This window comes from Pteropus vampyrus, unplaced genomic scaffold (assembly GCF_000151845.1).
Source record: "Pteropus vampyrus isolate Shadow unplaced genomic scaffold, Pvam_2.0 Scaffold85, whole genome shotgun sequence".
In the NCBI taxonomy this organism is placed as follows: domain Eukaryota; kingdom Metazoa; phylum Chordata; class Mammalia; order Chiroptera; family Pteropodidae; genus Pteropus; species Pteropus vampyrus.
The window spans coordinates 183,682-203,210 of record NW_011888866.1 but is presented as its reverse complement, the minus strand read 5'-3'; the positions used below and the strand labels follow the sequence as shown (position 1 = coordinate 203,210).

The 19,529-nt window shown below is 33.9% G+C and overlaps 1 protein-coding gene across 9 annotated transcripts in view; it reads right to left on the bottom strand.

Annotated features, from left to right (window-relative positions):
- DPP8 (dipeptidyl peptidase 8) overlaps positions 1-19,037 on the bottom strand; it is a 50,848-nt gene extending 31,811 nt beyond the window's left edge. The window contains exons 1-6 of one of the 9 annotated variants that reach the window (XR_002781136.1): positions 18,666-19,037; positions 16,919-17,055; positions 14,704-14,973; positions 11,273-11,385; positions 1,495-1,668; positions 500-668 (exon numbers count right to left, since the gene is read on the bottom strand). Coding sequence is in view for 8 of the 9 variants with exons in the window: in XM_023532500.1 (XP_023388268.1) it covers positions 500-668; positions 1,495-1,668; positions 11,273-11,385; positions 14,704-14,973; positions 16,919-16,955 (763 nt within the window). In the remaining variant the exon portion in view is untranslated. Of the gene's footprint in view, positions 1-499; positions 669-1,494; positions 1,669-9,547; positions 9,749-11,272; positions 11,386-14,703; positions 14,974-16,918; positions 17,056-18,085; positions 18,586-18,609; positions 18,628-18,665 lie in introns of those variants that run through there. The other 8 variants (XM_023532500.1, XM_011363317.2, XM_011363316.2 and 5 more) reach the window with 8 other exon arrangements.
- Between the last annotated feature and the right edge of the window lie 492 nt (positions 19,038-19,529).

Below are 19,529 nucleotides of genomic sequence, written 5' to 3'. Positions count from 1 at the left end.
TGATAGTGTTTAGTATTATTATGGTCACTTCAAAAAAAATTAAACACTTCCACAATACACAGTTCTACAAAGTTTTGTTTTTTCTATTATGACAAAATAACTAAGGAAGGTCTTCAAAAAAAGGAGATAAAATTTCAGGGAGTTTTTACAGTATTAGGTTTTTCTGTTTGTTTCTCAAAAACAAGATTAATTTTTTAAATTAAAATTTTGTTTTAATGAGAACAGTTTTGGGGAAATTTTGGCAGTTTTATTAGGCTGAAAGAACAATCACGTCAGAGGTACTACTGTTGTGCTGTCTGTTAATGAACATTAAAACAGGCAGCATTACACAGGTGGTACATATCACTTACCCTTTCTGCTTTTTTCTTTGTTAACTTTAAAGATTTGAATTTAAAACATAAAGATCACCCAGCTTTCTTCAATTTTAAAATATAAGCAAAAGCAAATTACATTTGAAAAGTACTTTTCAGGAAAGTGGAATTGAAGAACTACACATTACCATTGTGCACATAAGTGAGCCTCCTTTCTTCTCTGGTTACAATGTTGGAAATCCAAATATCATTGCTGTGTATAAAAGCAATCCAGTCTGGATCAGCGGGGCATAATTTTGGATCCATTCGAATGTTGGGACAGCTAGTTTCCACTAAATTGGGCCGTAAGGGTTGTTGCTAGAAAAATAAACAACATTTTAAGGCAAGTATCAGGCTGATACATACATACTCATTTGCCAGCACCCTTCCTATAAAATGAATAATAATTCCAAGTAAAATGTCAACTAGGATAATTGTTCCCCAGAAAAATATATTTCATATGCCTTCATTTATAAGAAAAGATTCATTCAAATTTTTTTACCATAAATTAGAAAACTAAGGGTAAGAGGAGAAGAAATAGACAATATAATAGCACTTCATAAATTTAGTTGGCCAAACCTCTTTAATAAAATAGTTAGTTTATTAACTACTTTTATTAAAAATTTATTTATTGAATATTTTATTCATTAAACACTTCCAATTAATTTTATCAACATCGAATAGTTTGTTTATAAAAATGTAAGAAAAGCCAGGATCGCCATAATTCCATCAAAAGAAGAGTTCTAACTAAGAGAACATAAAGAATTGCCTGGACTAAATCCAAACATTTAAAATCATTTATTAAAACCATTTATTAAGCTTTTGAAGGAACCAAAAAGGGATTGCCTTATGATAACATTATCTTCCCAAATCTTTCTCAGTGATTACTCAGTAAGTGGGCAATGGTGCCCTTTACTATATTTTCCTACATAGCAAGAGTTTTTAGCATTTTAAAAATTGTATCATTGAAAAAATTATTAACTCTTAAAATTGGAAATTAATACCCAAATGTCTTATCTTTATAACTAAATTTTAGTTGATGGGTAAACAGAATTTTTTGGTTTGTTTAATCACCTTTCTGATTTGGGTACAAATAAGCTTTATGACCTCAAAATAAATTTAACAAGTAGTAATACTGACTTACAGTAAATCCTTGTGGCCCTCCATCTTTTACATGATAAATTCCACTACCAGCTTGAAATAAAAATGTTCCACTTCCTTGGTGATAATCATAAGAAGCAATTCCAACTGTTCCAATGCGTTTTCTTTCTCTTAACAGTTCTTCTTCTCGAGAATACATTCCATAGTCTAGAGTTGCCTAATGCAAACAAAAAATCTTCTATGTTAGTCTTCTGAAAACTTGCTTTTTGCTTTTAGCACTGCAGTTCTAGCATCTCCCAATATTACTGAGTCTACATTTTGTGTAAAAACTTGCCAGCAACTTTAAGCAGATTAATTTCAGGAAGTCTGCTGAAAAATTTCTTGGTAAAGGGTCTCTAGATGATTATTATATACATTAGAAAATAAGAATTAAGTTTCATCACCTTGGTTTGGCATTCAAGATCTTTTACATTACCTAAATGTAACTCAGCAGTTTTACATGCAGTTAAGAGCAAAGACTTTGAAGTCAAGAGGTTTGAATCTAGGCTTTGACTCCTGCTAGAAGTTTGACCTTGAGGAAGTAGCTTAATTTCTTTAAAAGTAATTTTCCTCACTTTCAAAATAGTAATAAATCATCTGCTTCAGCTCTGTGAAGATTAATTGGGATGAAAATATGTAAAGTGTTTAGCACAATGATCGGCACAGAGTAAGCTCTCAATAACAGCTATTATTTGTACTTTTCTACTACATCTACTAATATGCTAATAAAACTCTAGGTCAGGCTGGTCATAACACTAATGTAAAACCTAATATGTGATGTTCTGCCTCCTGGCTTTGTCTCTTCTATTTTCCTTTCTATCCATCCAACTGTTAACTGATATCCAAAAACTTTAGCTCTAATTCAACCTTATCCAGGAAAGTTTCTTGATCCATTATGGTGTATTCATCTTTGAAATTTATGTAAGAGTTACTGTATCTTTAACTCATTTGGCTATGGTATTGTTTTTCACTTTTTTCAGTATTTCTGAGTAAAAATACCCAAAAAACACTTGAGAACAAAATCTGTGTCGTTTTGTTTTCCTATCTACAGCATTTGTTAAAATCCCTCTCAAAGAATATTTGTAATTAATGACTGATGATGAATTTTCCAAGATAGAAATATTACTTGATATATGTATAAAATTTAAAAAGGAACATAAAGAAATCTAATAAGTGCTAACTTAAATTACATCAATAACTTTCCTCACTAAGAGATCTTTACACTTTGAGTTTGATAAATAAGTGAAACAGACATAGTTTCTGCTATCAAGGAGTACACTTTAAAAAGAAGTCTAGATAAGTTTCTTGGCAGGAATGAATCAATCTAAAACTAAGCTAGCACACTGAATGTAAACATTCTTCAATATGGCAAATACAGGTGTATACTTGCAAACCTAAAACAATGTTAGGTGGTTAAAAATGAGAAAACCTTAAAATCCTAGTAAAAATTCACCTATTTTTTTGTATTCATTGTACCATTTTTTAAATTAATGTTTAATTACATACATTTATACATGTGTGCTAGTTTCCCATAGAAAAAAACTTAGAAATTCAATGAACATATTATTTTATTATTCTGATCTTTTGTTTTAGATATCTTTTAAGACTGTTTCCATTGAAACCAGAGCAATTCTGAATATATGATTATATTTTAATTTCTCTCATCTTACTCTCCCTGAATGACACTAGACTTATCCCTGCTTTATATGTTTTAATGCTTAGGAATCAGAACACAAATTTCAGAGCTAAGAAATTAAGTTTCACAAGAGAGCTCTATATTTATAACTTTGTGATAATACAACTTGTTATTTAAATAACAAGCAATACGATAAAAAGAACAGTGAAAAAGATCAATTATGAGAAATGAGGTTAGCCTTACCAGATATTAAAAAATTAAAACATGAACAAACAAAAGAAACGATAGTAGAGAATAGAAAATCTACAACAGATAGCTGATATAGAAATTAATAAGAAAGAATGGTGGCAAAAAGATGGGACTTTTAAAGTCAGTGATTACTGATTTAAAATTTACATCAGTTGGAATTACTACAATAGCCATATTAAAAAAATAACACTGGATCTACTCACATATTCCAAATGGAATGTTAAAAATGAAACCAACTTTCACTTCTATTCAAGACCAAGTAACAGGGACCAGACTTACCTCTCATCTGAAACAACTGAGAAAATGGACAAAATATGAAGTAATGTTTCTAAGACACTGGACATCAGAAACAAGGAGCAGTGATCCCTGAGAAGTGGGAAACAAATGAGGTGAGCCTTATACTTATTCCAGCTAACTGCCTTGACAGTTTCCAGATGTTGGCACAAGAAGAAAACCAATGGGTTTAAGAAAAAAAAATCACAAAGGAAATCAGAAAATATTTTGAAACAAAACACAATATACTAAAACTTTAAGGAATGCAGCAAAAGCAGTGCTCAGAAGGAAATTTACAAGTATAAAAGCCTACATTTTGATGGTTGCCAGATGGGATGGGGGTTGGGAAGATGGGTGAAAAAGAGAAAGGGATTAACATGTACCAATTGCCAGTTATCAAAACAGTCACAGAGATAGAAAGTATAGCATGGGGAATATGCTAACATGCTAATAATACTGTAATAACTATGTATGGTGTCGGGTGGGTACTAATCCGGGTGGGGGGCTCACTTTGTAATATAAATGTCTAATCACTATGTTGTACACCTGAAACTAATATCATATTATATGTCAACTGTAATTGAAAAAAATTTTTAATTACTTTTAAAAATCGCAAATCAATGACTTAACCTTCTATCTTAAGACATCAGAAAAAAAGAGAAAACTAAATCTAAAGCAAGCAGAAATAAAGAAATAATACGAATTAGGTTAAAAATAAACAAAATAGAGAATAGAAAAACAATAAACTTTAACAATGCCAAAAGCTGGTTCTTTGAAAAGATTGACAAATTTAACAAATTTAGCTAGAACGAGCAAAGCAACAAAAATAGAGAAGACTCAATTTACTAAAGTCAAAATGAAAGATGATCATTATTAATAATCTTATAGGGATAAAAAGTATTATAGAGAAATTGTATAAACAATAATATGCCAACAAGTCAGATAATGTAGATAAAATGGTTCAATTCCTAGAAACACATAAACCACCAAAACTAACTCAAGAAAAAATAGAAAATCTGAACAGGCCTATAATGAGTAAAGAGACTTAGTAATTAAAAAACTTCCCACAAAGAAAAGCCCAGAATTAGACGGCTTTATTGATGAGTTCCACCAAACGCTTAAAGAATTAAGTCACAACCTTCTCAAACTCTTCCAGAGAGAGAGAGAGAGAGAGAGAGAGAGAGAAACACTTTCTAAGTTATTTGATGAGGTCAGTATTACCCTGATACCAAGACCCCACAAGGACATCACAAGGAAATAAAACTATAGACCAATATCCCTTATGACTATAAATGCAAAAATCCTTAATAAAATATTGGCAAACTGAATACAGCAGCATATTAAAAGAATTATAAATGACCAAAGTAGGATTTAATCCAAGAATGTAAGCTTAGTTCAATATATAAAAACCAACCAATGTAATACACCATATTAATACAATAATGGAAATTAATACAATAATTTTTCTATAGACATAGAAAAATCATCTGACAAAAACCAACACCCTTTCATAAAAACACTCAACAAACTAAGAATAGAAGGAAAATTTCTCAATCTGATAAGGGGTATCAATGAAAACCCACAGCTAATATAATTCTTAAAACTTCCAGTAAAAAACTTCCAGTGAGTACTGGAAGTTTTCCCCTCAAAATCAGGAAAAAGAAAGGATGTCTGCTCTCACTACTATTCAACATTGTACTAGAGGTTCTAGCCAGAATAATAAGGCAACAAATAAGACACCTTCTAGGTTAGTAAGGAAGAAGGAAAACTATCTATATTCACAGAGAAAATGATATTATATACAAAAATCCTAAAAGATCTAAAAAAAAAATTAGAGCTAATAAATGAGTTCAGCAAAGTTATGATACAAGATCAATATACAAATATCAGTTTCATTTCTATACATTAGCAATGAAGTCTGAAAATGAAATTAAGAAAACTCCATTTAAAATATCATCAAAAAGAATACTTAACCAAGTGCTAGACTTGTAAACAGAACACTGTAAAACACTGTTGAAAGAAATTAAAGAAGATATGAATAAGTGGAAAGGCAGCCCAAGTCTATGGATTGGAAGACTTAAGATTATAAAGATGGCAATACACCCCAAAGTGATCTAGAGATCCAACAGAATACCTATCAAAGTTCCAACTGCCTTTTTTGCAGATATGGATAAGCTGATCCTAATAATATTCATTTAGAATTTCAAAACAATCTTGAAAAAGAATAATGTTGGAAGATTCATACTTTACAATTTTAAAAGTTAGTACAAAACTACATTAATCAAGACAGCATGGTACTGGCAAATGGACAGACATGTAGGCCACTGGAATAAAATTGAGAGTCCAGAAATAAATCCATACATTTATGATCAACAGACTTTCAACACGGTGCTAAGACCATTCTATGGGGGAAAGACAGCCTTTCAACGAATGGTGCTAGGACAACTGGATTCCACATGTTAAAGAATTAATTTGGACCCCAAATTTATACCATATACAAAATCAGCTCAAAGTGGATCCAAGTAAATGTAATAGCTAAACTATAAAACTCTTATATAAGAAAACACAGATAAAAATCTGCATGACCTTGGATTAAGCAATAGTTTCTTAGCTATGACACTAAAGCACAAGCAATCAAAGAAAAGAACAGATCAACTGGACTTCATCAAAATTTAGAACTTTGTGCATCAAAGGACACGTATTAGTTGGCTAGGGCTGCTGTAATAAATGACCACAAACTTAGTGGCTAAAAACAACAGAAATTTATTCTCTAACGGTTCTGGAGGGCAGAAGCCCAGAATTAAAGTGTCAGCAGGGCAAGCCTTCCTCCAAAAGCTCTAGGAAAGAATACTTCCCTGCTTCCAACTTCTGGTGGCTCCAAGGGTTCCTTGGCTTGTGGCAACTGAATTCTAATCTCTGTCTTTACATGGCCTTCACCTTCTGTTGTCTATTTTGAATCCCCTCTCTTTTCTTTTATAAGAATGCCAATCACTGTATTTAAAGCCATCTCAAATCCAGGATTATCTCATCTTGAGATCCTTAATTACATTGGCAAAGACCCTATTTCTAAACAAGGTCAAATTCAGAGATACCTTTAGGACTTGGACATATCCTTTTTGGTGGTCTCTATTCAAACAACAGGACACTATTTTTGTTGCTTTGTAAACAAAAACCTCCAAACTACCCAATAAAGAAATGGGCAAAGGACCAAGAATAGACATTTCTCCAAAGAAAATATACCCATGGCCAATAAACACATGAAAAGATGCTTAATGTCACTAATCGTTAGAGAAATGCAAATCAAAACCACAGTGCGCTACTATCTCATATCCAGTAAAATGGCTACTATCAAAAAGCCAGGAAATAAGTGTTGGCAAGGATGTGGAGAAATTGGAAAGTTTGTGCACTGTTAGTGGAAATTTAAAACGGTGCAGCTGCTATGGAAAACAATATGGCAGTTTCTCAAAAATAGAAAAATAAAATTATCATATGGTCCAACAGTTCCTCTTCTGGGTCTGTACCTAAAAGAACTGAAAAGCAGGAACATGAAAAAGATCTGTATATCCATGTTCATAGCAGCATATTCACAACAGTCAAAAGGTAGAAGCAACCAAAAAGTCTATTAATGGATGAATAAACAAAATGTGGTATATACATACAGTAGAATATTATTCAGCCTTAAAAATGACATTCTGACATGTGCTACAACATGGATAAACCTTAAGTACATTATACTAAGTGAGATAAGCCAGTCACAAAGGATAAAAACTGTATAGGTTCCACTTATATGAGGAACCTAGAGTAGTCATACTCATAGAACAGGAAGCAGAATGGTGGTTGCCAGGGGCTGAGTGGAGGGATAATGGAAAGTTACTGTTTAATGAGTACAGACTTAACAGTTTTGCAAGACAAAAAGAGTTCTGTGGATGTAAAGTGGTGATGGTTACACAACAATGTGAATGTACTCAACGCCACTGATGTACACTAATGTATACTTAAAAATGGTTAATTTGGTAAATTTTATATTGTGTGTATTTCAGCACAACTTTTTTAAACTGAAGTATAAGAACTTTAGATTAAGATAAACAAACAGAATAAAGGAGAAGTCACAAAAATGTCTTAACTTCCATAAAAGAGAGACCAAAGTAATTGTGTTTAAATGTATAGATCTAAATAAATGATTACAGTACTAAACACTTACCAAAGGTAATTATGGCTGATTTTATACGAATAAATTAATGACTACAGCACTTAAAAGAAAAAAGCAAAAAGACAATCCACAGAATGGAAGAAAATATTTGCAAATCACATATCTGTTAAGGGTCTAACATCCAGAATAAAGAACTTTTACAACTCAATATTGAAAAGACCCAATTAAAAATGGGCAAAAGACCTGCCTAGACATTTCTTCAAAGATATACAAACAGCCAATGAAAACATGAAAAAATGCTTAACATCACTGGTCATTGGGAAATGTAAAGCAAGTGATAATGAGATAATACTTCACATTCACTAGAATGGCTATCATCGAAATGACAAACAAGTATTGGTGAGGATATAGGAAATTAGAACCCTCATAAATTGCTGGTAGAATAGAAAATGTTGCAACTGCTGTGGAAAGCGATTTAGTAGTTCCTTAAAATTTAATCAGAGTTACCACATGACCCAGCAATTTCACTCCTAGATATATGTCTACACAAAATCTTGCATATAAATATTAAAAACAGCATTATTTATAAAAGCCCAAAATGTGAAACTTTTGTGTATGCAGTATGGGGTAAAGCAAATGATTAATTAATGTTTTTTAAACTTGGATCTTTGGCATCAGAGAAAGGAGATTCATATGCAAGATAAATGAGGTTAACAAAAATCCTGTGCAGAATTTGAATTGAATATATCAGTCTGACCTTATATTTTATCTAAATTGATGAGTTTCACGTTGATATTTACATTTCAAACACACACACACACGCACACATACACAAAGTATGTATTCCCTAGTTTGTCCAATAAACAGACCTAGAAACAATTACCAACCCAATTAATAATGAGCATCCCTAGTACCCAGATCATGGTCTTTTAATACCACTTTCCCTTTAAGGAACCAGAACTCCTTTAAGAAATAGCTGATTCCAAGTGTGAGACAGGCAATGTGTAAGATGAGCATTGACTAGCATACCAGAAAGCAAGAGAGCTATCAGTTATTACCAGTCATGTCAAAAAGATTTGACATGTCAAACCGAAGAGGCTTCCACCAGCCAAAAATAAAACAATTTATACAATAAGAGTAGCTGTCAGTGGATCAAAAGACATCAAATAGGTTTCCTCTATAAGCTTATGAAGAGACACACACACACCTCTCTCTGAAACCTTAATTAATCACCTATGGAGGACTGTAGGAAATAAATTATTTGAAAAACATTATCCTGCCTTTCCATTGTGAAATGGATCTCAGGATAACTAAATAGTTGTTGAATAGCAGTTTCTCTTTATAGCAGTATTTCAGTTAATAAATGAAAAGGAATGATAAAATATTGCCATTTTTATAAATAAATTAATGGATCTAGGCAATGATCAAAAGGTGCTATCATCACAAGAGAAGAAATAAGGCTCTATATGCCTGCCTCTTGATGGAAACTACAACATGGTTTATGAAGTATTTTTTTCAGTTGTAGTAAAATATATACAATATCAAATTTACCACCTTATCTACTTGTAGGTATACAGTTCAGTAGTGTTAAGTATACTCAAAATGTTGTGCAACCCATCTCTGGAACGTTTTCATTTTGCAAAACTGAAACTCTATAACTAATAAACAACAACTCCCCATTTTTCCCTTCCCCTAGCCTCTGGCGACCACCAATTTTCTGTCTCTATGAAATTTGACTACTTTCGGTACCTCATATATGCGGAATTACACAGTATTTGTCCTTTTGTGACTGTCTTGTTTCACTTATCATGTCTTCACAGTTCATCGATGTTGTAGCATGTGTCAGAATTTTCTTCTTTTTTAAAGCTGAATAATATTCCATTGTATGTATAAGCCATTTTGTTTATTCATTTGTCCATGGACCTTTGGGTTGCTTCCATCTTTTGGCTTCTGTGAATAATGCTGCTATGAACATGGGCGTGCAAATATCTGTTTGAAACCCTGCTTTCAATTCTTTTAATCTATGAAGTATTCTTAAAAAAAGAAAAAAAAAAAAGAAAAAAAAAAAGAAACCTAGGTCTAACCAAGCTTCTAGATCTAATCATTTATTTATAGTTACAGAATATACAGGGGAATGAAGAACATATCAAATAACACCACAGGTGTACCATCAACAAAATGGACCCTCTTTCATCAACAAACTACAATGGAGGAAAAAAAGGATGGAAGGAGACTTAAGAGACCTATTAATCAATTGTAATATATGGATCTTATTTAGATCTTGATATAAACAAATCAAGTATAAAAAAAGAAAATTTATTTAAATATCAGAAAAATTTGAACACTAAATATTTCATATAAAAATATTTTTAAAGATATGATAATGATATTGTGGTATTGTCTAAAAAGAATTTATATCCTTTAGAGAGAGATAGTGACTTATTTAGGAGTGAAAACATGTATCTGGGATCTGCTTCAACATAATCTGAGAAGTGGGGATAGGGATTGTGAGGGGGGACTGACAGGGTTACAATGAAATACTGATGGCCAAGATTTGATAATTTGAAACTGATTCACATGTAATTCTACTTTTCTATGATTTGAAATTGTCCATAATAAGAGTTCAGAAAAAGAACCCTGACTCATTAATTTGCCAACTGTTCCACGACAATAGTACTATTATTTCAACGCATTTGTCTTAGAATAAGAAATTTTTTTGTTTTAAAGTCACAAGCCTATGTAAAAAGCAACATCCATTATTATAATCGTTGTAGTCAGAATGATCAGTTGCCATGAAAGTTATTTTTTTAATTCCTAAGAGAAACATCATATTTTAGTAAATTTAGCCCAAACACACTGTTAAGAAAATGCTCAACGTAAAAATAATAAATGAGAACCAAAAATGCAAACAATCAAACCCAAACTATTGTCTTGTTCTTGGGACGTTCTCAACTATTTTACATTTAGTCTAAAACTAAAATACTGAAAAACAAAAACAAAAACACCTAAGCTTTCATTTTTCTGTAACTTGAATTATAATATTTAGAAACAAAAACTGAACTTAGTATCTTTATTTAACCCTTAACATTAGTACTGTTATTAAGTATTAGAACCACAAATTGAATTTAAAGATTTAAATAGAAAGCTTTCTGGAAATATATATTATTTTTTTCATGTGGACAACTCCTCCCCCAAAATGTGAGAACTATGTAACTAGGAAATTTACAGATGGGAAAGGCAGTTAAATAGGGAGAAAGTAGTTTTAAAAAATCTGTATTATAATATCCCTTAGTTTCAGATTTTGAGAATTAAATGAAAATTATAGGTCATAAATGCAAAAACATAAAAATGTTTTAATTCCTTTTGATTCACATCTACTTCAAATATAAAACCTCAATTAAATTTCTGAAAATTTATTTCTGCGGTATCTGAAAACATACACCAAACCACAAGAATAACAATGTCTAATCCTACCTGAAAAAGATCCAAAAGAGGCTTCCAAGAGAGCATTAAGATTGCTGCTTTGTTGATGGTTTTGGGAATTTCAGAATAAAACAGTGTATTTTCTCTGTTCTCACCAGACATAGCTATAAGAAAAAACAATCGTTTTTTTTTAAAAAAAATAGTGATCTACTGCATTCATAGTAATAAGTATATAATGCTTTCTATGTACTAGAAAATTTTGTACTCTATGGGATCTGTAAGAGATGCACATGCCAAATGCCATGGAAATTTTCTTCAATAAAACTCAGGTGTCACAGAAATGTGCTCAGGTTTCATTTTCATATTCAGATCTTAGTCTCTCTCAAAACATACATAAAATTGTTAGTCTCTTACAAGTTGGCAACAGACTCAGGAGATTCCAAATAAGCATGCTTTGTGACAACTTCAGATTACTAAATTTCTTTTCCTGAAGCATTAAAGTACTTACTCAGAAATATACACAGGTCTAACTAAATTCTACTTTTTCTTCATTATAAAAGTTTTACAACTGTAATTACTAATAAGTTTTAAATGAAAGTGTACTCATATTCAACAACATAGAATCTGATTTGCTAAAAATATCTTTGGCTTTTACTGGGGAAGGGTGAAAGAGATCTCTATACTCAGTAGAAGCCTGGTCTATTCTGCGAAAATTATGCAATAATAATGGGAAGATCACAGTAACGTAGAATGAGTTATATGCAAAAGAGAATAGAAATGGTTTTGAAAATGTGAACCAAAGAAAACTTAAAGTAAAACAAAGCCCTTCTACTCTAAAAGGCACCAGAAAGGTATCACTTCCAAAAAAGCTAGGAGAAAGTTAAGGATGGAGAAAATAAATTACACAGAACAAGAAACTCTCTCCTGGTTGGAACAAATCTTCAGCCTAGTGTTTCTGACACTGGCAGGGAAAGATGTTTGTGGAAGGGCATGCTAACCCTTGCAAAAGCTGGAGATGAACCCCCAAATACCCACATCTTCCTTCATCCCTTTATGTTCCTAAACTTTTCTTAAACCTTTCTTGGTCTGTACTGCATTTTGGAGTAAAAAGTTAGGTATCAGTTGACATTTACTTCAGCACTTGCTTTTGTCATAAATCTATTTTGTATAGTCCAGAGTTACTTTGTTATAGAATTCTTAAGACTGAAGTACCATTACATAATTTTACAAAATGTGATCATATTCTCCTTTAGCTTTCTCCTTTTAGGAGCCTTCAGTCCTCAAATATGAAAAAACTGGTTTCTCTATTATCCTCAAAAGAGAGCCATTCCCCACAATCATTTCAGTGGCCTCTCTTGAAACTGCTCCTTGTTCCATAATGTCTTCCTTGGCTTCATCTATGACCAATAAAAATTTCCAGGACATTCTATGTACATACACCGGTTCTTTGTAAGAGCAAAAAAGGCTTTTCCCATTCTTTCCTGATGACACACTGGTATTTACTGGTGTTCGAAGAACATTAAATTTTTTAAAACAATGAATTTATATGGAGAAAAAAATTTTAATTCAGATGGATATAAAAGACTTGAACAAATGAAAAAGCATAAACTTTCTTGATAAGCTCAACATTTTAAATTGTCAACTTTCCCTAATTTTATCTATAAATATAATAGAATCTAAACAGTATAAACAGAATTGGAAGTGGCTATACAAGCTAATTTTAAGTTTTCTAGAAAAACAAGCAAACAAAAATAGTCAAGAAAAGTATAAAAAAGCGTGAAGGATGACTAGTGCTAGCAAACAGTAAAACATATAGAGCTACAATGATGATGATAATAGTAGCAGCAGCAGTATAGTATTGGCACTTGATTTGATAGATGAATGGAACAAAACAGAGCATCTAAAATATATAAAGATTTTAAAAAATATAATCTTGGAATTGGGAAAGCCTTTCTAAATAGGATGCAAAAACAGAAAAATAAAAATTTAACTAGCAAAAAAAAAAAAAAAAATCACAAATTTCTACATGGCAAAAGAACTAAAGGCAAAAGACAAATTAAATCTCAGGGGAAAATACCACAATGGATTAGTTCCCTCGTTACATCCAAAAAAATACCTTGCGTCAATAAGAAAAATACCCACAACTCAATAAAAAATAGAAAATGATTATAAATGGGTCACAGAAAAGGAAATACAAATGTTTTTTAAATATGTGAAAAAATGCTCAATCTCATTCGTAAGAGAAATAAAAATATTACAATGAGATATGGAGATGTAACATACAGTATAGCATGATGACTATAGTTAATATAGTATTGCACATTTCGAAGTCACTAAAAGAGTGTATCTTAAAAATTCTCATCACAAAAAAAATTTTGTTACCTATGTAAGGAGACAAATGTTAACTAGACTTATTATGCTGATCATCTTGCAATGTATAGAAAAATTGAATCATTATGTTGTATATCTGAAACTAATGTTATATGTCAATTGTATCTCAATTTAAAAAATAATAATAAAAAAATTACAATGAAAGACTGCTGTTCACTAATCAGATTGGGAAAGATTAAGAAGTTTGATTATTCACTACTGGTAATGTAGAGAAATAGATATCAGATACAATGCTGATAATATAAACTCTATAAGCTCATTGGAGGGGCAATTCAGCAATATCAATCAAAATTCAGAATATATGCACCTTTTGTCCTAGCAATTCCACTCTTTGGAATTAGTCCTATGGGTAAATTCACACATGGACAGAATGATCTAATACAGTGATATTTGCTACCTCATCTCTTGTAACAGCAAAATAGAAAATCTTACTGCTCATTATTAGAGGTCTGGTTAAGTAAAATATGGCACAATTATATAATGGAATATTCTGGAGTTGTTAAAAAAGAATGAATCTGTAAACACTGATGTGGATTCCTGAAGATAATATCTCTTACAAAATATACATACATGTATACATGAGAAAGGTGAGGAAACCTATGTTTAAAAATTTAATAAACAGAAAAGTAAATCAGTGGTGTAATATATTTAATTTAGACAGACCTGAAATCTGGAGTGAATGGGCTCAGGAATAAGAGACCAAAACCACCCTTGGGTTAAAAAAATGAAAGCAGCAGCTGTTGAGAGTGGGAACAAACTAATGGTTTAATTGTGTTACTAATCTGACCATTCCTAAAAAAAGGCATTTTGAACTGGCTTTAGGAAGAAGTAATTTCTGGCATCTTTGACTTTGAAAATAGTATCATGATCAATTCATGATTTGTTATCTGTTAAGTAAAAAAAAGTTAATGGGACAAACCAAAATTAAAAGCACACCCCAACTAAAAGTCTTCAAAACAGTTTTTTTTCCTTTAATAGAACCATCACTGATTCATTTATTTATTCTCCAAAATCTGAGTGCCAATTGTATCTAGCCTTTAACTTTGAATTAAGAAAGAATTTCCTCTCAGAAAGTGTGACTTCATACACACCAAGGTAATAGATCCTGTCCGAATGAGGCCCATCTGGATCATTTCTCTTCACAAACATAAAATCATGTGGCGCCTTAGCCATCATGTAGCCATGATATTTTCTGGTATCAGCAAGCAGCTTTTTAAGCTGACTCCAGGAATATCGCTCAACATAAAACGGCTCCAATTTAGGCCGATCCTGTGATTCAATATTCTCCTCACAGTCTGCAGTTTCAAAGATCTCAACACCCAGCTGTTCTGTTTCCATCGCTGCTGCCATGTTGCATTTTCCTAGAAAAACAAAGCAAATGAAGTTGTTCACAGGCCTGCCTTCTCTTAAAATGATCAGAATGACAGCCTGATAGGGACCTCCACCCCCCAAGGCAGCAAGAAAAAAAGCAGTCACAATGAAACCCAATACGAAAAGTATAGCCCTCCCTTCTTTGTATTGTTTAAAAATGAGTTTTTTAAAAAATTGATGTCATGTCTATTTCACAATGACTATAAATCCCTTTGGTAACCTTTATGAAAGGCTCTCCTTAGGAATATCTTGACAAAATTCTTTTTTTCTTTCCCACACTGGAAGGAAACAGGCCATATGCCAGTTGGCTGCTATGCTCTATCCAAAAGCATGTCAATAGTGAAGCTAAATGTGCCAAGGGAGTTAAGTGTTTTTACACTTAAAGTGACACATTTCATAAATGTGGATTCCTTCGGCTAACAGAAATAAAGTGACAAGAACAGTAATAAAATTGTTGCAAATAATGTACTTGTAATAATCTTTCTAGCATACTTAATATACAGTTTCCTTTTCCTTGGAACTCCAAGCAATGAGACAACTGGCTGGTACGTTTTTCTTTGTTCTCTGCTCATGCCTAGATATCACTATCTTATGATCACTTGTGGTAACTCTACACTATAAGAAATTTGTGTGACTATTATTACAGATTATACAAGTTTTACTCTCATTATTAAATGGGAGAAAGTTACTTTCTTCAAGTGGCTTTAATTGAAGTAGCTGATGCAGAAAGCATTTGACATTTGTACTATTAATATTTTGATAAAAGTCAGCCCAATTTACCAGTTCAACCCCAAAACAATATTAATATTGCATCTATTAGTGTTTTATTTTACAAATCCAGAAGAGGATGTATTTTTATCTACTTCAATATTTAAATGTAACAGGACCAAATATCAAAGAAAATAACCAGAAGTGTTATTATAAGCCTTATGATATTCTGACATGTCTTATTCGCATTACCAAAACGAATATAAACAGAAATTCTGGGGCAACTTGCTCTTTTTGAACTGTCAAAAACTTGTGGCCTTCTGAGATTGCATTTATGCAACCAATTTCACAATTATTAACTACTTCTAGAACAACAATCAATACATGGCTGTATATTTAATATGATGTCTTTTTTAAAGCTCAATATTGAAGGTTAACAGGAGTTCATGTAAGAACTACTAACCACAGGGAAAAAGTAATTAGCTGACGTGGGTTGGCAATTAGTCCATTAGGTGTGCATTGTGGCATGTACAATGAACTGAACTGTGTGGCCAGGATATTGTATCTTTTTTCATGCTGCAGTGTGAATTGTACTACCATTTTCAATGTAAGAGCATTAAAGGTGGCCAGAAAAGCCATCGAGAGACATGTCAGGTATACAACTTGCAATAATAAAAGGGGCATTTACCACCAATAATATCCAAATAGCTCAGCAAAAAAAAAAAGTAATTTAGCTCAATGGGTATTCAGCACTTTGATATTAAATGGCAGTATTATGACAGTGGTGGTTGTTTGCCCAACTAAAAGCTAGTGGAGGCCTACTTTCTATCAAATACATCAATGAATCTAGTTTTACTTCTAACGGAGAGACAAGTGAGAGAAGTGGCTACACAAACTGGGCTCTTTTTGACTCAACTCCTCTTGAGTTAGATTGGAACTTCATTTCCAAGAACAGGACCAGAGAATACAGGGAGCTAAGCAAACAGACCTCTGAAGTCTTACTGCCCAACTTGTTGAGTTATCATTGACTTGACTGACATCTCTTATGTAAAAGTTGTATTAGCTAAGTTTCCATAACACCGCATATCAAATACATTCTCAAAATACATGACCAAAGTTTTCTAATTTAAAAAACTAGAAAATAAGGTCAGTATACATTCTCAGCACAGTGCATGTATTTCACTGCCCCACCTACCTCTTCGCTTAAGGCCCTTCCCTGATGCCTACCTGATTGTATTTTCATTTGCTCAGATCTCTTCCACATTCAAAGAGATCTTTTTCAAGTGACTCAACTTCAAGCATAGATCCCTCTGCTCATTCTGCTCTCTTCTCACAGGAGTCTTTCCTTTTCTCACCATCCAATCCTGCTCACCAGGATAATGAAATAAGATATAAAGCTGTCGATCATTATTAAATCATATGTGGCCATAAAGATTAAATTTTAAAAGTCACAAATAGTACTTAAAACTGGTTCTTTTTGGATAGTATATAATGCCTGAATTATTTTGTATCTGCATTTTAGATTAAAATTATATTATTTCAGCTATGTACAGCACAATTTATTCAAAAGACTATTCTAGCAATAGTGTAAATCCTGATGTCTAGACATACATTAAAGTGAAAATTATGCAAAAATTTTTAAAAAGTATAAAAGGCATACATATGTGAGGTTACTCACTATTGCAAATCCTTGAAAATGACAATGACTAACAAAATTAACAAAGTTTGTTTCTATGTGCCTGGTACTGTTCCTCTACCTTTTACATAATACATGTGTATTATTTTACATAATACATGTTGAGCAGATTGGAGAAAGAATAGACTCAGTAGAACAGCCCATGAAAATTACAGATCAAGCAATTTTCGTGGCAAGGGAACTAACTTGCATTTAATAATTTAAGATTTTCACAAGATAATGTACTATCTACTTTAAGTGCATTCCATTTATGCTTCTTTCCTTTCCACATACACTCTGAAAATAACTGAATTAGGTAACTTTCTGGAAAAGGTAGCGTTAAGGTTGTTCAAATTCTGGCACGGTAAAAGAAAAAAAATAAAAAGAAGAATCTGTGATTACACCTGTTACTTTGTTATCGGTTTTAATTCTGAGCTCTCCTAGCCCAAATGATGGAGAGTAATGTGGTGAGAGAAGCTCAGTGGCAAATGGAGGGAAACCAGTGAAGTTATGTTAGCACTGCGACAATGAACGAAGATGTCAAGACACCTTCCCATGTATTAAGCCCCCCACTCAAAGAAGAGCACACTGGCTTAGGAAAAAAAAAAGCTTCAGTCAGGTCTCTTGAATTTGAACCCACTGAAATGTCATTCTTTAATATTCAACCCAAGGGCCAAATAGTTGTCCACTTAAACACCCCAAGTTTCACTGAAGCCTACCTATTTCACTCTTCAGCGTCCTAAGCTAGTTGAGAAGAACATTATCAGAGAGTGGGCAGAAATCTTGAAAGCTATGAATGAGGGAGAGGTGTAGGTGATAATGTCGAGAAGGGGGTTTGGGGGGATACTAAGTCATAGATGTCTTATGAAAAAAGTGTGAGGAGAGGTTTTTAAAAAGGAAAGCATCTATTCTGTCCCCGTGAATTAGAATGAGGGGGCCAGTGAACCGACCCAGAGTTAAGGAAGAGAAAGAAAAGAACACAAGCTGGGGAATCAGAACACCTCAGTACAAATCTGATCTGCTACAGTCTGGCTTTAAGCAAATCCCTTCGCCTCTGCGGACTTCCGTTTCATCATCTGTAAGCCCGGACAATACCCAGCTCCCATCCCCGGCGCGGCTCAATTAAGATAATGGACGTAGGAGTCCGAAGGCCAGCACCCAGCGCTCAGGGGGCGCCTAGTGGACGTTCGTTAACTCGCAATTTCATAGCCCCAGCTTCCTCTTCCGGCAAGTGGAGCCTCACCACTGGCTCCGGCCCGCGAAGGGCGCCGCGCCGGGTAAACCGCAGAGCGGACTAACCCGAAGAACGCGTGGGGCGGCTACTCCGTGAGGCGGCCACTCCGTGAGGCGGCCAGGCCCCGGGTGGGCTGGGGTCCAGGCCTAGCGGGCGAAGAGGAAGGAGAGGGGGCGGATACTGCACCTTCCCCCCCGGCCCCGCCCGGACCGTCCCGACGCGTGCTACGGTGCGGGCCTGCGCCGCTTCATGCCGCGCCGCCTCCACTCCCGACTCGGCTGCAGCGACTTCTTCCGAGACGGCACTAGTGGTAACCCAAGCGGTGAACGCGGCAGTTAAGGGAAGCAGCGGCCGCTCCGGGGGCTCCAGCGGCTCTGGCACTTCCGGTTCCTGGCTACCTGCCCTCCGACCAGCGAAGGCGCAGCGGGTCCAAGAAGGGCGCCGCTCCCTGCTGGGTGGGGTCCATTACGACAGTGCCGTCTAGTGGCCGGAGGAGTTAACGAGGCGCGAGAAGGAGACGGCGAGTGTGGGGGACAGAAATGAAATCTAGAAACGGGAAAGCGACTTGACTTGCTTGAAGTCATTGGATGAATCGTGGCGCGTCTCTACTTACCCATTTTTTTTTTTCATTCAACAACTGTATATCGAGTACCAGCTCTGTGCCTGGCAGAGTTATAGGCGCTGAGATTAGAGCTAGGAGGAAGCCAGACAAAAAAATCCCTGTCCCTTCATGGAGATGACATAGAGAGGAAAGGGACCAAGGTCGCGGAGATCTTCTGAGTGTTTCATTGTTATAGTGAAAATAAGCCTGAACTTGGAGACAGAAAACTTGGCTCTACTACTAATCAGTGATCTTCAGTAGATCCTTTAATCTCTCTGAGCCATGGTTTCTTTATCTGTAAAAGAGATACACATCACTTAGTTTCAAT